Genomic DNA, 22,198 nt, shown 5'->3' on the forward strand with positions numbered 1-22,198 from the left:
TGGTGATATCCCCTTTTTCATTTTTTATTGCGTCTATTTGATTCTTCCCTCTTCTTTATTAGTCTTGCTAGCGGTCTATCAAATTTGTTGATCTTTTCAAAAAACCAGCTCCTGGATGCATTAATTTTTTGAGGGGTTTTTTGTGTCTCTATTTCCTTCAGTTCTGCTCTGATTTTAGTTATTTCTAGCCTTCTGCTAGCTTTTGAATGTGTTTGCTCTTGCTTTTCTAGTTCTTTTAATTGTGATGTTAGGGTGTCAATTTTGGATCTTTCCTGCTTTCTCTTGTGGGCATTTAGTGCTATAAATTTCCTTCTACACACTGCTTTGAACGTGTCTCAGAGATTCTGGTATGTTGTGTCTTTGTTCTCGTTGGTTTCAAAGAACATCTTTATTTCTGCCTTCATTTCATTATGTACCCAATAGTCATTCAGGAGCAGGTTGTTCAGTTTCCATGTAGTTGAGCGGTTTTGAGTGAGTTTCTTAATCCTGAGTTCTAGTTTGATTGCACTGTGGTCTGAGAGACAGTTTGTTATAATTTCTGTTCTTTTACATTTGCTGAGGAGAGCTTTACTTCCAACTATGTGGTCAATTTTGGAATAGGTATGAAATGACAGTGTTTTCTCTGGTACTAAAGATTCTCTGGAAGATTTCAACTGGGTATCTGGGTATTTTGTGTGAATACCACAAAAAAGGACTGATGACTATTTTCTCAGTTCTCTGAAAGTACACAGCTGATATCCTAGATACACAGAAATGAAGTTAATTCATTATATTCAGTGAATGTCTTAAGATATTATGGCTTCTCTCCCCAGAACCATGACTGAGATAGATGCTCTGAAATATGCATGACAAGGAATAAAAATTATTTATTGGCACAAGGCAGGATGATCAGGTTAAGTGCAAAGCTCCTTTCAGCATTTAAATATTGTTTATTAGAGACTTGCCTTTTAGAAAACAAATCCTCTTGACACCTAAGATTTTAGACTTGTTCAGTATACTTTGTAACAATGCATAGTTTTAGTGGAGAAAAATGGGGCCAACCACTCTAATTCTGGTTAATGTTAAGGGCTATGTCTGAGTTATCAACATATACAATAAGAACTGTGTTCATTTCCATCTGATTCTCTCTGACAAGAGATATCTGGCATGCCTCAATATACAAGTCTCTCCTTTTGAGGTTGCACAATGACACAAGGTTTGTATTATACCAAGATCTAGTTCCAGGTAGTCAATGTATGCTCTTGTTGACACAATGACCACAGAAGACCTGAATCTCAGGATTGGGAATGACTCTACAGATGACTAGACTGGGTAGACTACTTCGCTGTAGTCTAGGGACCCTTAACTAAAGGCAAGAACAGTTAGTTTAACATAATGATGACACAACTTTCACATTCTTGGAGTAATCTCAAAATAACATTACTGGATTATTGTCATAATTCTAAGAAATAGTCAAACCTAAACTGCTGTGTTTAGAGGTTATACTTTAATATTGAGATGTGTAACATTAAATAATTAATTATCTGGGTTACCCCACCCCCCCGGCCTTTTTTTTTTTTAAGACAAGGTCTTGCTGTGTTGCCCAGACTGGACTGCAGTGGCGTGATCAAAGCTCATGTACAGCCCCAAACTCCTGATTTCAAGCAATCCTTCCGCTTTAGCTTCTTGAGTAGCTGGGACTATAGGTGCATGCCACCATGCCTGGCTAAATTTTTAATTTTTTGTAGAGATGAGGTCTTGCTATGTTGCCCAGGTTGGTTTCAAACCCCTGGCCTCAAGTGATCCTCCTGCCTTGGCCTCTCAAAGTGCTGAGATTACAGGCATGAGCCACTGCATCTGGCCTCTGCACATTTTTCCTTTTTTGAGACGAAGTCTCGGTCTGTCACCCAGGCTGGAGTGCAGTGGTGTGATCTCGGCTCACTGCAACCTCTGCCTTCCGGGTTCAAGTGATTCTCTCACCTCAGCCTCCAAAGTAGCTGAGACTAGAGGCATGCGCCACCACGCCTGGCTAAATTTTTTGTATTTTTAGTACAGATGGGGTTTGGCGATGTTGGCCAGGCTGGTCTCAAACTCCTGGCCTCAAGTGATCCGCCCACCTCAGCCTCCTGAAGTACTGGGATTACAGGCGTGGGCCACCATGCCCGGCTAGAAATCTTAATGGAATAATTTATATGGTAAAATAGTTTTGTGTGAAAACTAGCTGTTGAAAAATCATAAGGTAGAGATGAAAGTTTAGTAATTTCTGCTTTCAAGATATTCTAGGTCGGGCATTCGCTTTTTTGTGCTTTACAGCAATGAACTTTGGAGGTTCAACTGTGTATCTGCTTGGAAATCTTAGCTACTTTCTGAGAGTTCAGGAGGTGCTCCTATAGCCCGTATTTTTGTAACCCAATTCTTCAGCCATTATCTTTGTAATCTAAAAGTCTGGCATTTAGAGCATAAACATTCACATTACAGAATATCTACTCTCTAAAAGCTTCTTAGCAATCTCTACATTATCTGTCAGATAGGAGATGATAGCTAATAGATCATCAACTTTGTTCTAAAATTAAGTCAGGTCAATAGATGGTAGAACAAGTAGACTGGTGGGTCTCAAAGTGTTGTCCCTGGACCAGTGCAGCATCAACATCACTGGTATCTTGCTAGAAACGCACATTCACAGGTTCTACCCTAATCTTGCTGAATTAGAAATTCTAAGAATGGGGCTCAGGAATCTGTTTTAACAAACTCTCTAAGTGACTATGATGTCTGCTAAAGCTTGAGTACCAATGATCTTAACCACATCAAAGAAATCCCTCTGCAGAGTAGCTTTTACAGAGCAACTTTTGCTTTTTGCATTCATCGAGGATTAATTAGCTTTTTAAACTGCTAATGGAAAGCATCTATTATGTTAGTTATTATTGCAGAAGGTTCCATGTCACAAATTTCTCACAAACTTGAAGGCTAAGGAAAAAATTGTGCTTTCCTTAATGAACAGTATGCCTCTCTCCCAACCAGTAAGTTTTATATTTGTCTCTGAAAGCAGTTAAGAAGCTCAAAACCAAGTTCTGCTTTTTATTACAATAGCCTAACTCAAGCAGAATTTTGGAGGGTAGATCTAATTTATTCTTCCTCACTCCCCTATTTAGCGCTTTTAATTTAGCCATTATTTTAAAAATAAAACACGTTCATAGTGGGAAACTAGAAATATATAAAAAAGCAGATGTCACCCATAGTCCCTGTTACAACATTTATAGAAGGAGAAAGTTTAAAAATGAGGTACAGGAATGAAATCACAAAAGACAAACCTATGGAAAATAGGCCCTTCAAAATAAGGATTTATTGTTATTTCTAAACTGGTTAAATGAATAATTAATATAAGAGTCAAAGATGATCAGCTAATAGAATGTGATTGAGGATTGTCTTCTCAAGCAAATAGAGGAAATGTAAGTGGGTACACTCCCATTGAGAGTAATTTGGCAATATGTACCAGATTACAGGTGCATGTATCCTCTAACCCAGCAATCCAACTTTTGGAAATCCATGCTACAGATTTGCCTGTACATGTATGAAATTTGTATGTTCAAGGTTATTCACTAGAATACAGCATTGTTTGTAGCAGCAGAAGACTGAAAACAACCCAAATGCCGATTGATAAGGATTTGTATAAAAAACTACATACATACACACAATGCAGCTGTTAAAAAATGAGAAAGATTTCTGTGACATAGTGTTGAGTAGAAAAAAAAGGAAAAAATACTTCAGTTGACTATAAGAAACACCTAACTATAATTAACATTAATAAATACTTTTTACAAAGAAAATAAATCTTTATTATTTGGTCCTTCACAGAAAACATCTGTAGACTCCTGGTCCAAGTAATGGCATCTTCTTCTTTTTTAAACGGGATCTTGCCGTGTTGCTCAGGCTGGACTGGGGCTCACTGCAGAGTTTGAGCTCACTGCAGCCTCAAACTCCTGGACTCAAGTGATCCTCCCACCTTAGCCTCCCAAGTAGCTAAGGGACTACAAGCACATGCCATCCTCCCTGGCTTTTTTTTTTTTTTTTTTTTTTACTTTTTGTCAAGATGGGGTCTCACTATGTTGCTGACGCTGGTCTCGAACTCCTAGCCTCAAGTGATCCTCCCACCTTGGCCTCCCAAAGCATTAGGAATATGGGCATGAGCCACTTCACCCAGCCAAATGACATCTTTTATATGTTTTTGGTGAACTAACAGAAGTACAAATAGTTACCTTATAAGTACAGATAGTTAATTTCCTCTTCCTAGTTTCGGTGTTTCTCTGCAGTAATGTATTACACATCTGGAAGACCTGTTGCATGACAGCATCTTGTCTCAGGTCATCACGGCCCTTCAGAATAATTAAGCGTGAATAAACAAGTACAGTTTATTTTATTATAAAAACACAGAGTCATCTGAGAATAGCAAAGGCACTCAGAAACCAATCTGAGCATCTGTGCACCTCTTGACAGTCTCCCAAATAATTAAAGACCTACTGCCATTCTTTCATTTAGAATAAGCTACAACATTTACACTGATTTAGAAAAAGAAGTTTCCCCTCACTACTTCTGCAATTAGATTAACTGGAAGTCCCCCCTAGGAAGGCATACTGCAAACATCTGAGTAAAACAGCACTGTGTCTTTCCACCACTCCCCAGTAGGACCCAAAGAGCTCGTGAGCAAATGATAAGGGAAGAATGCTCTCCCTTTTTGGTACATTAAATAGCACTTGGCACAGTACGAGACCTGGTATACTGACGCAAAGGACATCAACTTGTACTATTCAAGGAAATAAGAGACAGACACCAAAGTATTTTTTTTCACAAGAAGCAAGCTCACTGTACATGTCTGTACATGGTAATGGTATTCTTTTACTTGAATCAACCATATAATAATGATTGTCTTTCAGAGACACACAAAAAATGGAGAAAAGCCTGGTTCTAGAAAATAATGCATTTCTACTCTACAAATCTTCATTTCTAATTATTCAAAATAAAGACAAAACCCCAAATAAAGCAGAAAGAAAATATCAACTAAAAATTTTCATCATTAAAACTCTAAGGGCTAAGCCAGAGAAGGGAAGGCTCACCTTAACAAGCTGTCTCCTCTCCTTGCCATCGGAACCTACACAATCGATTATTTTTGGTAAATTTACACCTCCTGCTAAGCGAAATTCTGCTTTAAATGACTGTATAGTCACCAGATTTCCATATTCTCCTGTGTGGTCCACCTAATAAAAGTATAAACATGATTGATAATAGGTCAGATACACTATTTGCACTTAAAGAAAAATACATTATAAATGGCAATTTTAATATTAAACAGAGAAACAAATGACAATGTGATATTGGTTAAGAACTACAACTTTAGGCTGGGTGTGGTGGCTCACGCCCATAACTTTAACTACTATTTAATCAAAGATTCACTAATATATGTAAAGTCATCTGAGAAATAACTCCTCACAAAAACATAAAGTAAATTTTGGAAAACAGTAGAAGGAGTTTTCTGGGTTATAACTGCTAAATCTGGCATTTTAAGGAAATATTCAGTGAAATCACTTAGCTGATACAGCTAGAAAAATAGCAGTTAATCCACATGATACAGCTACATTTCAAATCAAGTAACTAGATACTAAGTACTAAACTGCAAAATAAAAAGAAAGACAATGTATTTAAGATGATCGTTTTCTAAACTTATAACCCTTATTATTACATATATCCCTGCCCACATGAAATTACTTCCATTACTTCTTGCAATAAAAGAATATTAGAACAGAGCTAAGTGTATCATGCATATGAAGTCAGCTTAATATTATAATAATACATACTATATTACTTAATACTGTGATATATCACAGCCAATACATTTTACTGCACATAGAATTTTTAAAAACAATATATGACAATTGGAACCTTTCTTGCCAAGTCAAAAATTAATCTTGACATAAGCACACGGAAACTCTCCTTCTGGCCAATGAAAGTAACAGTCTATAGACCTTCATAAGAAAGATGGGAGGTGTAGAATAGAAGGCAGTGGAAAAGAAAGCAAGAGAAGCTTTTGAGTATTTTAGGGCTTGGGCAAAGGAAATATAATACTGAGAAATTATAGGTTGAAACACATTAAATTTGCCAATATTTAACCAATTTTGACCTATATAAAAATACTATTTCAAATGATTCAATCTAATAAAAAAAATTCAGTTTAAAAAAAATCGAGTTAATTGTAAATTACCTTAATTTCCATAGTAGGGACAACAACATCGTCTAAATTCTTAAGTTTAGTAATTGGCTGGTCTGCTGGAATATTTATGCCTTCTGTATTTAAAAATGAAGAGATTTTAGTGACAAACTGAGGAACAGCATTGAAGGTCAAGCAGGAATAGTCAGCAGATACCATTGGCCCCAACTTGTTGCTAATCTGTGGTTCAGGCTCTGATTGAGAAATGAAGACTCTGGGCTTCGGCCACTGTGCAGCTCAGCGTCAAAGCTCAACAGTGGTTAATGTAGCTTCAAGTAAATTTGCAGGTTACCTGACAGGGGTAACTAGACCAGATTCCACCTGAGGAACCAGACTAAGCATCTTAAAATAATTATGTAATAGTTTGCGTAGTACATAGATAACATACTCCTGTCACATTACCATTAAATGCAACTAAAAGACATGTCAATACTTTTTGTTTGCTTAGAGAAACAATATGTGAAGTCCCATTCGTTTTAAAGTAATAAGAATTTAAACTTGAAGATACGATTCTGAATAGAAAAAAATATAATTATTAAAGTATGGGGAGATACTTACAAGCATACTTAGAGACTAGTCACAAAACCAAAGATTATAGCAGCTTATAATTATTTGAACTGACACAGCAAGAAGAATAATTAAATAATGGCATTTTAGCACCTATGGAAGAAATGGTAAAGCCTTTTTGTTTTTAAGTCCCAGGGCACACACAGTTTTAGTAACCACATCGTTTAAAAAACCTTTTGATGCTAGAAATGTTCAGTTATTCAATTATTTTAATAGACTTGCCTCTATGCAATTCTCTGTAATAGGTATGTATGCCAGAAGATTATCAGAAGAAATCAAATAATTAATTTAGTGTAGTCACCTATTATCAGTTCTACCAAGAGATATTAAGTGAAAAAGTAAGGGAATGTTGAAGCTATCAGATATAAATTAAGCTTTTGGATTACGTTTGTGATTTTAAGCAGATTTACTTATTAGGCTCTATAACTAATATATCTCTACAGAGAGTAACACAGCAAGAAAGTAACGTTGCTTCTTTGAAACACATACTTCTCTGAGTCTTCCACTGAGTGGCATCCAAGTTTGCTAATATAATATAAGCATCACAAAGTGCCTCAACACTTCTGACCATCTGAGGTCTCCTACTTCTGATAGTACATATTATTCTGTTTGCAGCCTCTGTTCGATCCTATTAATAAAAAAACAAATAAAAAACATTACATAAGGAACTACCCAACATTTAAACTTCTCAGAGTTAGAAAAACAAAGAGAAAAACAGAATTTATGCACATATCTAGACAATGGAATGATTATAATTCCTCAGATACAAGCAAAACAGTCATAAATGAAATACATCGAAGATACATACTCTCGTCAATGACCTAGGTGCCTTTCAAAATCTATTGTTTTACTTTGCCAACTGCTGTGAGGAAAAAAGTAAAATACTACTGGTATCTCCTATGCTTTGACAAATATTAAGGAATTTTGAACCAATTTTAATTAATTAATTAATGTGAGAGAGTTTCGCTCTTGTTGCCCAGGCTGGAGTGCAATGGCGCAATCTCGGCTCACTGCAACCTCCGACTCCCGAGTTCAAGTGATTCTCCTGCCTCAGCCTCCTGAGTAGCTGGGACTACAGGTGCCCACCACCGTGCCCAGCTAATTTTTGTATTTTTAGTAGAGACAGGGTTTCGCCATGTTGGTCAGCCAGGATGGTCTCGAACTTCTGACCTCAAGTGATCCACCCGCCTCAGCCTCCCAAAGTGCTGGGATTACAGGCGTGAGCCACCGTGCCAGCCTTGAACCAATTTTAGATGGCATCATAATAATACAAGATTTTAAAAAGAAATATTCTAGGAAAGACTCACTATCACACTTCTAAAAGGTACGTATGTTTAATCCAAATACCTCATCAAGCTGAGAGCTTTGTTTAGGCGCATTTTTAGTTATTCTGCTTCTTCTTGCTACCTCTGGTTTAGTCAGAAATTCATCTCTGTTTGCATTTGCTAAGGCAAGTATAATAAACAAAGTATGATGGGGGTGATCCATTGAAATTCTAGAGATTAGCTGTAAGAAAATTAAGAACTATTAGATTTATGCAAATAAAAAAATATAATCCATATTTTTCATTTTGCTTAACATTAAAATGTGTATTACTGTCTAGATACTGCAGTGGGTAGAGCATGTATGTCTGCATGTGTGAGAAAGAGGCAGAGGCCTAAGAGGAATTAGAGAGAGAAAATGTGACTTATGTAATGTGAGAAGACACAAAATATAAAATTTTGTATTTCCATTTCTTTTTGAGACGGAGTCTCGCTCTTTCACCCAGGCTGGAGTGCAGTGGTGCCATCTCGGCTCACTGCAGGCTCCGCCCCCCGGGGTTCATGCCATTCTCCTGCCTCAGCCTCCCGCGTAGCTGGGCCTATAGGCGCCTGCCACCTCGCCAGGCTAATTTTTTGTATTTTTAGTAGAGACGGGGTTTCACCGTGTTAGCCAGGATGGTCTCGATCTCCTGACCTCGTGATCCGCCCCCCCTTGGCCTCCCAAAGTGCTGGGATTACAGGCGTGAGCCACCGCGCCCGGCCTTGTATTTCCATTTCTTAGAGGAATGGTATATATACTTTATATAATATATAGTAATAATAGAATAAAAATAATTATTGTGGTTTGATTTTCAGGTTTACTTACATTATTGAGCACTTCATGAAATCCTAGGCCTCCCATCATCTTGGTCCCCATTCTAGCAGCCAATTGATACATAAGAGGCAAAAATTTATATGTTGGAATCTTCATTCCGTCTCTCTACCATTAAAAAAAGACACAAAATTAAGAAACAAGGTATTTCAAATATTCTCACATCTAAGCAAATAAATTATTTTAAGACAGTGCTCCTCTATTAGCACAAGTGGCTAACAAAACTTCACTAACTATATTGTTTTCCTTCATTATCTTATCTGAAGGTCCTTCTAATGGGTACTCCAGATTAACGCATTGGTAAATCAAAATATTTGGTCCTAAATTAAACTGGATTCGGAAATGGAATACTTGGTACTGCTCATATTCCAAAAAATCTAAGGAAGACAAATGTGATCTGAGTGTGACTGTGATCTTGATTCCTGAGAAGTCAGTGTACAACAAAATGAAGTAACTGCTTTTCCCCATAGGCCAAAAGTAATACTTAGTGTATACTACAGCAGAGATTGATTGTATCTATTATGAGTCTTATTCTTTTCCTGCAGGAGAAACATTTTATCTCTAACCTTCAAATTGAGTAACATATATCTTGTCAACTTAAATTTAATATTAGGTGTCATCACTATAATCTAAGGTTTTCAAAGAAAAACTTATACAATACTGCTGTCTTGACATTTTCTGAAAAATATATTTTCTCTACTTACAAAAGTAATTTATTGTAAAAATCCCAGATTTCTGCAGCAGGGGGAAAACCCACCTGTGATCACATCATCTTTAACTGCTTTCTAAATCCTCCAATCTAATGCCCCATTCTAGACACTCTCCTATGGTAACTGCAAAGACATAGGACCAAGCTAAATTCTCTCACCTCCACACAAACTTGCATCATTTACAGCTTGTCAGCTTATATAATATTATAATAATACAAAGGAACTTTTGTAGAAACAAGACTAGAACTTGTAAATAATCCTAAATACAGATCAAAGTTTAGAAAACTACAAAATGCTACTCATGTGTAGAGTACTGGACCAAGTGCTAGGAATACAAAGAGGTATACACGATTCCTGACATCAAGGGGCTTTACGTCTAAGTTTTTCAAGCACAGGGTAGAATATTGGGCTGAATAACACTTGCCTTCATCATGCCATTGACTTCAGAAACTCCAGAATTTTCAAGCCAGAGGGAACAAAGTCGGAATACCCACATATCATGTTCTTCTCCACTTAATAAGCAGTTGATGTAATTTTCAACTGCTTTACATAAGAAGCGTTTACGATCCTCTTTCAGTGCACACAGGGCTAATTCATCCAACTCCAGCTCTCGCTGAACCTTTACTGTGTATCTTGCATAGAATAATTAAGGTAAAACACAAAAGCCATGAACTTTAACAGAACTACAAAATCACACACGATATACAACATAAATGAAAAAAGTTGGGTTTTTATCCCAGGGAAAAAAGCAAACTTCTAAGGATTATAAAGGGAATAAACTTACTTTTGTCTTAACTGTGCAATTCACACACCTTCCTAAGCATCGAAGGACAAAGGGGACTCTCCCCAAGCTATTTAGCTAACTTAAACCTCTACTTACACTAAAATATACAGATTCAAGACAGGCTTAAATAAATGGATTTAATTACATCAAAATAGGTAACTTTTGTGATTAATTTCAATATCTATCTCCTTTTCCACTACGATACCAACAAACAAACCAAAAAAGCAAAACAGAAAGCTAATATCTATATTCTCCATAATGAACTTAGAAGCAGAGCATGAATTATTCATAAAAGAACACATGTCAATGTCTTACATACTAATTTCTGATTAACTACAGTAGGACCAAGACAGACAGGGCACAGTGCCTCACACCTGTAATCCCAGCACTTTGGGAGGCCAAGGTGGGCAGATCGTTTGAGCCCATGAGTTTGAGACCAACCTGGGCAACATGCCAAAACCACATTACTACAAAAAATACAAAAATTAGCCAGGTATGGCGTGCACCTGTAGCCCCAGCTATTTCGGGGGTTGAGGGGGAGAGTCATTTGAGCCCAGGAGGTCGAGGTTGCAGTCAACTGAGTACAGTGATCACGCCACTGTACTCCAGCCTGGGTGACAGAGTGAGACCTTGTCTCAAAAAAAAACCAAAAAAAGAACGAAAAGAACCCAAAAGACCAAGATAATCTATATATAGTTAAGCCGACCTTTAGTGCTCAAAACTTTATCAGATAAAAAGACCAAGTCACTCTTTCTATGCAAAAACATTCACTCAGTTAACTGATGAACATAAAACTGTCACTTGTAGAAACCTACTTACCTGTTTGTCTGAATTTTATGTTCCCTAAGGAGACCTACTTCCTCTTTGGCTCTTTTCAGGAGAGCTTGCTTGTTTTCAAATTCCGATGATTTCATGTAGTTTTCAATTCTTTGGTATTGAGTATCTGAAAACCGGGCTAATGAGAGAAATGCCTTCATTTTTCCATTTCTTAGCTCATCATTACTTTCTCCATCATAATTTCCAGCAACTTCTACTGCCTTTAAGAAAACACAACCAATTTAAATTATATTTACAAATACTAAATACATCTAAAGAATCACTCAAATTAAGGTAATACACTAAAGTTTAACTTATATACATATAAAAGCTAGCTATGAACTATTGCAAGCTTGTCCAACCTGTGGCCCATGGGCCACATGTGGCCCAGGATGGCTTTGAATGTGGCCCAACACAAATTCGTACATTTTCTTAAAACATTATGAGATTTCTTTTGTGATTTTTTTTTTAAGCTCATTAGCTATCATTAATGTTAGTGTATTTTATGTGTGGCCCAAGGCAATTCTTCTTGCAATGTGGCCCAGGGAAGCCAAAAGATTGGACAGCCCTGAACTATAGTATTTTCTTGACTTTTCAAAACAACTTTAACAGTGTAGAAATAACCCAAACAGCTAATACTTATAAAGAACTCTGCAAAAACAAAGAACTTTATAAAATTTAAAGACAATCAGGCTGGGTGTGGTGGCTCACGCCTGTAATGCCAGCACTTCGGGAGGCCGAGGCAGGCGGATCACTTGAGGTCAGGAGTTCGAGACCAGCCTGGCCAACGTGGCAAAACCCCGTCTCTACTAAAAATACAAAATATTAGCCAGGTGTGGTGGCACAACTCCTGTAGTCCCAGCTACTTGGGAAGCTGAGGCAGGAGAATCGCTTGAACCTGGGAGGCGGAGGTTGCAGTGAGCCGAGATTGCGCCACTGCACTCCAGCCTAGGCGACGGAGTGAGACTTCATCTTAAATAGAATAAAATAAAATAAAATAAAATAAAATAAAATAAAATAAAATAAAGACAGTCGCATCATGTGTTTCATGTTACACTTATTTAGTGAGGTAACTATTTCCAAAATTAGTGAATCTAAAGGAATAAGAGGGAGAAACAGGAAAGTCAAAGGGGGGCTAGTATACTGAAGCCTTTACTTGTGGGTGGCTGGGCTAATGAAGAGCAAGGGCTGACTTGCCTATTCCTTAATCAGTTATTTTTGTAGATGCATAAATGAAGAAATTATCAGAAACAACCTGCTGAAAGGGTAGCTGGTAGTGGAGGTAGGAAGGAGGAAGAAGAGATGCTATACTTGGGCTTACTTTCAAAATTGGCTGCTTCGTTTGTAACAATGTTTCACTCCACCCTAAAGACTATACAGAGCTACAACAGTAATAATATATAAAAAAGTAAAACCATACTTTTATTTGCTTTTGAAATATATTGATCTTGAAAAGATGACGCATATTCATGCTAAGTAACTATCTTAAGGGTTGCTCCAAAAATCTTACCTTTTCTAGATAGGTCTGCATGATGACCGCAGGATTTTCTAAGCAAGTTTCTGCTAACCAGTTGCCACAAACCCTCAGACATTCTGTGTATATAAGTTTTAGGCTGGGATTGTTCTGTATAAGAAAGGCAAAATCTTAAAATACAATGCATTACCATGACTGTACCCAACTGCCCTTCATGTAGGGGGAAAAAAGCAAGCTAAAAATGTTTTTCCTTGGTGGGTGGAAAAAAAAAGTTTTTCCTCATCTGCTTTTGCCATACAGCCACTTTAATAATCCCATGTAGGAAACGATCATCCTCTGTTTATTATTACTGCCATTATTGGAGCAAGTCACATTTATTGAGTACTTATATATGTCAGACACTTTGTAAAGGCTTTATATATATTAACTCATTTAATTCTCACAAGAATCCTATTAAATAAGTACTATTATTACCCCCAATTTGCAGATTAGAAAACTAAGGTACAAGGAAGTTGGGTAACTCCAGACAGCACATACTTCAGGGCCAATACTATTAAGCAATATTTACACATATCATATTGGCATTCAGTGCTTTGGTATAATGATTTCTCTAATAACAGAAGATGCTATAAAATGAGTGCCCAACATCAAAAAGCACAGTAAAGGCCAGGCGTGGTGGCTCACGCCTGTAATCCCAGCACTTTCGGAGACCAAGGCGGGTAGATTGCCTGAGCTCAGGAGTTCAAGACCAGTCTTGCCAACATGGTGAAACCCCATCTCTACTAAAAATACAAAAAAATTAGCTGGGCGTGGTGGCGTGTGCCTGTAATCCCAGCTGCTCGGGAGGCTGAGGCAGGGGAATTGCTTGAACCAGGGAGGTGGAGGTTGCAGTGAGCCGATGTTGTACCACTGCACTCCAGGCTGGGTGACAGAGTAAGACTCGGTCTCAAAAAATAAATAAATAAATAAATAAATAAATAAATAATAAAGCACAGTAAGCTGATATTCACTAAGCAGGTACATGTCTGTGGGACACCGCTGTAGACAAAACTTGGGGACACCAATGCCTCTACTTTATCCAGTGTGTATGCTGGGTTTATAGCTGAAGTAGCAACATAAGTTTGCAAAAACTAACAGGTAATGTTAGATAAAATATTAGATGTGATATTTTCAAAACATTTGGATTGACAACCTAATTGTCCCAACTTGCTTTTATTTTCTAATTTAGTTCTCTCATTCATTTCCTCTTCCCTTTTTTCACTTGTCATTTCAAATTTAGAGTAGCTATTTCATTCATTTCCCACGTACCTTTCTTGAATTCTATAGGAAGTTAAAGGCTTAATACTGGGATATATTAAATGAATCTACCACATGACGGACTGATAGAATTGTTATATATAGGAAAAAGTTTCTAAACTTCGTTTACAAATTAATTTTCAAGACTAGTTTTATAATATCTTGTTAATAAATTAGTAATTTCAAGGCTCTAATAAAATTGTTATTAAAAATATTTTAAAGTACATTTGTGTTTTTTAAATAACAGTAAAACACTAATCCAGCCAATAAAAAAAACAAACCGCTGCACAGCTGGCATCCAACTTCTTGATCATTTGCTTGAGAATACTCAGGGCAAGACTCTGCTCCTTTTTTGCCCAGAATACTTGTGCTTCTTCCAGCTGCCACTCAGAGACTCCACAGCTAACTGAATTATACTGTTTAATTTGAAATACTGCCCTTTCAGGGAGCTGAAATGAAAATGATATATGGGAATAAATACTTTAACTACTGATACTACTACCATGAATAATAATAATAATGAAAGCAGCAACTACCATTCACTGAGGACTTAACTACTTGTCAGGGACTATCTTAAGGACCTCTCTGCATGACATCTCCCCACCCCATGTCTGCCTATCTGTCTGTCTGTCTGTCTCTTTCTATATATATGTATGTGTATCTGTGTGTATATACACACAGTATATAAAATCACTGAATTGTTATCAATATAGCAAGTTAGGTATCTTCTCATTTTATAACCAGGAAATTGAGGTTAAGAAAAGATTAAGTACCTTGCCCAAGTACCTTGCCCAAGGCTTAAAGTCAGATCTTACTCCAAAATGGGAACTCTTAAACAACTATTTTTACTATACATTAAAATAGAGATCTCTATCTCTTATTGACATTTCTTTTTCCCTCAGGCTTTCTGTTTTTTAAATAATAAAAGGAAGGTCAAGAGGTAAGATGACATAGTTTTAAATTATATTTACCTGAGTGTTCTTGAAAGTTCTGGCCAGTATAGAGAGTTCTACAAGGTGTTTGGTGAGAATGTCCTTAATACATTCTCTTTGTGAGTTGTCCATTTCCTTTTCCATCAGGATCTCCAAAATCACTGTGCGTAGAGCCATGATAGGCTCCTGAAAACTAAAATCACTGTCCTTGAGAAGCTGGGAGTGTTTCTGCCACTTAATATATACTTCAGAGAGTTGTCTATGTGTGACTGATCTGAATGCCACGTCATAGAGTTCATGTAAGCAAGAGAAATGAAAAAAAAAAAACTATGTAAGTTCTGGAACTTAAGATATAATATTATAATAATACAAAGGAACTTTCGTAGTGACAAGACTAGAACTTGTAAATAATCCTATATATGGATCAAAACTTAGAAAACTACAAAATGCTATGTGGTCAGAGCTCTTAAGAGGTTATTAGCAGAGAGGCCACAGATGATAAACATTAAAAAAATTTTTTTTAATACTCTGACATTACAAAAAGCAGCCCTTCTAAATACTCTTCTGAAACAAGAACATATTCATCAGACCTATCATAAAAAATGCCTGCATCTTTAGTCCTGCTTCAATACTGCCTGTAGTAATGAGGACATGTCAGCAAGGAAATGAGGGATCCCCTACTGGGGATGACTTAATGCATAATTATAGCTGTCAAAAAAATCACAATCCAGTGAAGGAAAAGCTGGCATCTGGCAAAGGTTTCATTTACCAACATTATTAAAGGAACAGAAAAGGCATATTGTACAATTAGTTCATATGAATAGTATGCTTCCCAAATAACTGAATTATGAAATACTACCCAATCCTTCAGGGACATTTATTGAAAGAAATAAGAAAGAGGAAGCAGGGAGAGTAAGATGACAAAGTGATGACTAAGAAATGAAAGCTCTTTTAGTTGCTTGATAGGGAAGGAATAGTAACAAAAATGCTAGGAACCAAAACTTCAATTCCTCTCTAAATGACCCTACCACAGCAGGTCTCAAACTTTTTGAGGAACTCCTTTACAATCAAACAAATTATTGAAGACCCCAAAGAACTTTCGATTGTTGGACCATATCTACTGATATTAGATATGATATCATATTAGAAAGACTGAGAAAAATCTAAAATGTATTAATTTACTCAAAAATAATAAATCTACTATATATCATAAATAACAATTTTTAGGAAAAATAACTACAGCAGTTTCTCTATATCTGCAGAAAATTGGTTCCAAGACACCTTGATAATGCTGATGTTCCAAGTCCCTTATTTAAAATGGCAGGGTATTTTCCTATTACACGTAACCTCTAGATTGTGCATTTACTAAAGATTTCCAAAAAGTATTACACATAACCTCTAGATTACGTGTAATAGGAGAATGTGCATAGGTTATACATAAATCTCTAATTACATATAATACCTACTATAATGTAAATGCTATGTAAATAAGTGTTATACCCTATTCTTTAAAATTTTTTTTCAAATATTTTTGATCTGCGGTTGGTTGAATCTATAGATGGAAACCTGTAGATAAAGAATTTCAACCGTATACTTCCCAAAACAAAACTTAGTGAGCATGGCACTGTTTTGCATTTTTGCAAATCTCTTTAATGTCTGGATTAACAGAACGAGATGAATTCTCATCTCTGCTTCTGCATTTAGTTTGTTATTATTTAATGTTTTGGTTGATGTATATGAATGAAATGTAATCTGAGAGCATAAGCATTTGTTCACCAGTTCATCCAAACTTCCCTCTGCTTCTCTTCTTCCTATTTCTCTACCAAAGAAACAGCCACATTATTCTTTAGGTGTTTCTTCTTTTTAAAATTTATTTTTAATTTTTATGGATACAGAATAGTTGTACATATTTATCAGGTACGTGTGATATTTTGATACGAGCATACAATGTGTAATGATCAAATTTGGGTAATTGGGATATCCATGATCTCAAACATTTATCATTTCTTTGTGTTGGAAACATTCCAAATCTTCTTTTGTAGCTATTTAAAAATATACAGTAAATTACTGTTAACTACAGTTGCCCTATTGTGCTATCAATAGATCTTATTCCTTCTATTTACCTGTGTTTTTTTACCCATTAACCAGCCCCTCTTCATCCTCTCCCTCCACAACACCCTTCCCTGCCTCTGGTTACTACCATTCTATTCACTGTTTCTTAAAGAATTCTATACTCTTTTTAGCAGGATAATCTTTCATTCGGAGGAAAAATTTCTTGATTTCTGGCAGTAAGTACTGCCAATGTACTTATGAATGAAAGCAGAAAAGACTTTTGTTCCTTTATTTTCTTCCTAAGCCACATTAATATGTACGTCTTCTGCTATGTCATTTTGAAAAAACTATTATTATTTTCTTCTGACTCTAAAATTTCCTTCTCTTTTCTACTTCCAAAACAAATTCCAAATTTTATTTTTGCATAAAGGTAGAGTGACCTTAGTCACTTATATCCTCTTTCTTCCCTCGTATAATAATAATAGTAATTCAAAATAGCAGGGCTAAAAGGGGCTTTAGAGACCATCAAATACAAATCCCTGACTTTAGAAATGAGGAAACTGAGGACCCAAAACACTTTACTTTGTCATCCTGACAGACTCAAGGCTGCCCTTACACAACTCTTCCACTTCTTTTACTCTAGTAGCAAGGCAGAGATAAAATGACAGTAATGCAATGTAGTGCTAAAACCGAATGGAGTGTAACATGCTGTGCAAAAACATGAGGAAACAATTTTATCTGGGTAGGCCAGGGAAAAAGTTATAAAAAGAAAAGCACATTTAAGCTGAATTTTTTAAACTTGAACTTTTACAGTGACTATTTTGGAAAATGTTTAATAAAAGCACAATTCACTAGGGCTAATCAACTTATAGCTTGATAAAAGGAAAGAATTTAGATCTACAGCATCCTGAGTAACTATACTATTTCATCTTCCAAAATCCCTGGATCATTTCCCTCTCACCATTGTAAGAAGCAATTCCTTCTGAACACCTTTTACAAATTAACTGACATCCACTATCCACTGAATGTTTACTAAACATAATATCAGTCACTAGAAGAGAAAACATTGGGGGCCGGGCATGGTGGCTCACGCCTGCAATCCCAGCACTTTGGGAGGCTGAAGCAGGTGGATCACATGAGGTCAGGAGTTCAAGGCCAGCCTGACCAACAAGGCGAAACCCCGTCTCTATTAAAAGTACAAAAATTAGCCAGGCATTGTCGGGGGCACCTATAATCCCAGCTACTCGGGAGGCTGAGGCAGGAGAATCGCTTGAACCTGGGAGATGGAGACTGCAGTGAGCTGAAATTATACCATGACACTCCAGCCTGGGCAACAGAGCGAGACTTCGTCTCAAAAAAACATAAAAAAATAAACAAAATAAAACAAAACCGCTAGGTATATAACAATAAACAAGAGAATGGTTCCCACTTTTAAGGGAGCTTCCAGTTTAGCAAGGCAGAGATAAAATGACAGTAATACAATGTAGTGCTAAAACTGAATGGAGTGTTAACATGCTATGCAAAAACATGAGGAAACAATTTTATCCGGGTAGGCCAGGGAAAAAGTTATAAAGAGAAAAGCACATTTAAGCTGAATTTTTAAAACTTAAATTTTTACAATGACTGTTTTGGAAAATATTTAATAAAAGCACAATTCGCTAGGGCTAATCAACTTATATCTTGATAAAAGGAAAGAAACACACATTTGGTCTCTATATAGTTTTTTTTTTTTTTTTTTTTTTTTTTTGAGACAGAGTCTCACTCTGTTGCCCAGGCTGGAATCCATGGTGCAATCTTGGCTCACTGCAACCTCTGCCTGTTGTGCTGGGTTCAAGCAATTTTCCTGCCTCAGCCTCCTGAATAGCTGAGATTACAGGCGCCCACCACCATACCTGGCTAATTTTTGTATTTTTAGTAGAGATAGGGTTTCACCATGTTGGCGAGGCTGGTCTTGAACTCCTGACCTCAAGTGATCCACCCACTTCAGCCTCCTAAAGTGCTAGGATTACAGGCATGAGCCACCATGCCCGGCCTATAGTTTTTATTCTTTAAAGTCACTATTGGTAACAGAAAAGCTGCACTTTAGGATAACAAAGTCATATGAATTACATACCTTGAGAAAAGCTCCCCAATGCTTTCCAGCTCTCCAATGGCCTGCAACCTGCTAAGTGTGGGGTAGAGCGAATACACAGACTCAAGGCTGCGCTTACACAACTCTTCCACTTCTTTTACTCTAGTAGCAAAAAAGAAAAGACACTCTGAAAATAAAGAAAAGGTTTTCAGGGAAATAAATGATTAAATTTGTTGTTAAAGAGTTCTTATCATAGGCTTTGCTTCTGATCTAATAATACTAACAAGCAACAGTGAATACGAAATAGCAGTGGAAACAAAATACAACTGACCCTTGAACAACACAAATTTAAATGCATGGTCCACTTATACTCAGGGTTTCTCCCATCTTGCCACCCCTGAGATAGCAAGACCAACCCTTCTTCCTTATCCTACTCAACATGAAGGTGGCAAGGATGAAGACCTTTATGATGATCCACTTCACTTAATTAATAGTAAATATATGTTCTCTTCCTTATAATTTTCAATAACATTTTCTTTTCTCTAGCTTACTTTATTGTAAGAATATGGTATTATAATACTTATACAAAATATGTGTTAATCTACTGCTTATGTTATTGGTAAGGCTTCTGGTTAACAGTAAGCTATTAGTAGTTAAGCTTTTGAGGAGTCAAAGTAATACTCACATTTTCAAATGTGTGAGGAGGAGGGGCTCAACACTCCTAACCTCCAAGTGGTTCATGGATCAACTGTAAACCTTGGAATCACACAGACCTACATCTAAATTGCAGTTCTGTCACTTATAGCTGTGTAACTTTGGGCATGTTACTGGACTTCTCTAAGCCTTTTTTCACATCCATAGTTATTATCATGATTAGAGAATACATATGAAAAGAGTCTAACAGTGGCTAGCATATCATAGGCACTTAAATGATAGTAAATTTTATTTCTGTGATAAACATAGGATTTATTAAGTCACTACTGCTTTAAAAATGCTACATTTGTTTACCCCATTATAATTATTTCCTCATGCCTCATCACATTTGTGCCTCAAAACAAGTTTGTAAGTATTAACCATGAGTTACAATTTTATAAATTAGAGCACTAAATGCCATACAATTACTAAAAGAGACAAGATATAATTCTCAGGATACTTGTAAAGGAAGAGAACAAAGAGGGAATCACCAAAACTTCCTTGAAGGGTCAGGGTAAAGAATGAACCTGGAATCCCAGAAACAATTTGTTTTGAAGGAGGGCAGAGAATTACAAGGAAACATTTGATCACAGCCACCAAGTCTTTATCTCTTCATCAATGCAAATTCTTACATTAAAATTGTTTCTCAAGTTTTCAGAAAAGAAGCCATGACATTAAATGTTAAAACACAGTAACTTTGTCCTTTTATAATACCTGGCATATTTGAGACTTTCATAAAATGTAGAGAATTCTCTGTCTCTTAGAGATTGTAGAGCATTGTACAATGATTCATGGTAACTGGTTCCTTCTATTTCTTTGCTGTGAGATAATAAGTCAAAGAAAAAAATATATTTAAAAACAGAACCCTAATGATATACATGTATAAATAGCTTCAACAAAGGACAAAATTTTTAAATTAACATTTCTCCATTCTAAAAAATGCATTTCTAGAATTTTTGGTTAAGAAATACAAATTTTTATGAGTCATTTAAATTCTTTAAGCAGAAAAAAAGGAAATTAGATACTTTGCCTGGTTCTAAATATGCTCCACTTTCATTTATTTATTCAATAAATACCTATTATGTGCCAGGCACTAGGCACAAGGGGGATTTACAACTGGACAAGTCAGATCAGGTCTCTACTCTCATGGAATTTATGTGCTGGTTTGGAGGAACAGACAATAAATAAGTATTGGAAAGTAACAAGGGACATGCAGAGAATTAAAACAGGATAACAAAACAAAATGGCTAGATGGCTATTATAGAATGGGTAATCAAGAAAGGCCTCTCTGAAGATACAATATTATTTAACTAGGGTCCGAATGAAAAGAAGCCAACTGCATGGTAACTGGGGGAAAAGGAGAAGATACATCTAAGGCCCTTGGATTGAAACAGCTTGGCCTGATAAGAAAACACAGAGAGGCCTGTGTAGCTGAAATACAAGAGGAAGGGGAAGAATAGTATATATTGATTTACAGAGGCAAGCAAGAATCAACTCACACAGGAAAAGGTTTTTAAAATATGAGGGTATATCTCTAATTTTATAGCAGTCTTACAGTTTGAAATATTTGAAAGGCATTCCAATAATTATTATTTTTTGAGACAGAGTCTCACTCTGTTGCCTAGGATGGAGTGCAGTGGCATGATCTCGGCTCACTGCAACCTCCACCTCCTGGGCTCAAGGGATCCCCTCACCTCAGCCTCCCAAGCAGCTGGGACTACAGATGCATGCTACCTTGCCCAGCTAACTTTTGTACTTTTTTGTAGAGATGGGGTTTCACCATGTTGCCCAAGCTTGTCTTGAATTCCTGACCTCAAGTGATCCGCCCTCCTCAGCCTCCCAAAGTGCTAGGATTACAGGCATGAGCCACCACGCTCGGCCAATATTTTTTTTTTTTCTACAAAGGCAACAAAACATACTTAAACATAATTTATTTTTTAGAGTTTATATTATCAAAAAACTTTACATAAATATGAAATCCTTTATTAGATTAGGTGCTTGGCTTTTCATTCAGAAAGCATGGTGACCTTATATACAGATTATAAATGTTATCTTCCTGGGTAACTGAGTGTTGTTTTTTTTTTTTTTTTGAGACAGAGTGTCACCCTGTCTGTTGCCCAGGCTGGAATGCAATGGTGCGATCTTGGCTCACTGCAACCTCTGCTTCCCAAGTTCAAGCATTCTCCTGCCTCAGCCTCCCGAATAGCTTGGATTACAGGCGTGCACCACCACACCCAGCTAATTTTTGCATTTTTTGTAGAGATAGAGTTTCACCATGTTGGCCCGGCTGGTCTCAAACTCCTGAGCTCAAGTGATCCGTCTGCCTCAGCTCTCAAAGTGCTGGGATTACAGGTGTGAGCCACCACACTGTGCCCAGCCTTGAGTAGGTATTATTATTATTTTTATCTTATTTATTTATTTTTTTAGAGACAGAG

At 36.6% G+C, this 22,198-nt stretch overlaps 2 protein-coding genes across 2 annotated transcripts in view; one reads left to right on the plus strand and one right to left on the minus strand.

Moving 5' to 3' along the window:
• C15H11orf65 (chromosome 15 C11orf65 homolog) overlaps positions 1-22,198 on the plus strand; it is a 173,021-nt gene that overhangs the window by 140,624 nt on the left and 10,199 nt on the right. The window lies entirely within an intron of this gene.
• Positions 1-22,198, minus strand: part of ATM (ATM serine/threonine kinase) — a 140,286-nt gene that overhangs the window by 24,795 nt on the left and 93,293 nt on the right. The window contains exons 44-56 of the mRNA XM_030828865.1: positions 20,478-20,582; positions 19,113-19,232; positions 14,987-15,221; positions 14,297-14,464; positions 12,756-12,869; positions 11,249-11,466; positions 10,070-10,277; positions 8,930-9,043; positions 8,150-8,308; positions 7,292-7,430; positions 6,230-6,312; positions 5,088-5,228; positions 4,233-4,349 (exon numbers count right to left, since the gene is read on the minus strand). Of these exons, the coding sequence (XP_030684725.1) occupies positions 4,233-4,349; positions 5,088-5,228; positions 6,230-6,312; positions 7,292-7,430; positions 8,150-8,308; positions 8,930-9,043; positions 10,070-10,277; positions 11,249-11,466; positions 12,756-12,869; positions 14,297-14,464; positions 14,987-15,221; positions 19,113-19,232; positions 20,478-20,582 (1,921 nt within the window). The remainder of the gene's footprint in view (positions 1-4,232; positions 4,350-5,087; positions 5,229-6,229; positions 6,313-7,291; positions 7,431-8,149; positions 8,309-8,929; positions 9,044-10,069; positions 10,278-11,248; positions 11,467-12,755; positions 12,870-14,296; positions 14,465-14,986; positions 15,222-19,112; positions 19,233-20,477; positions 20,583-22,198) is intronic.

The sequence above is a fragment of the Nomascus leucogenys genome, chromosome 15 (assembly GCF_006542625.1).
Source record: "Nomascus leucogenys isolate Asia chromosome 15, Asia_NLE_v1, whole genome shotgun sequence".
In the NCBI taxonomy this organism is placed as follows: Eukaryota; Metazoa; Chordata; class Mammalia; order Primates; family Hylobatidae; genus Nomascus; species Nomascus leucogenys.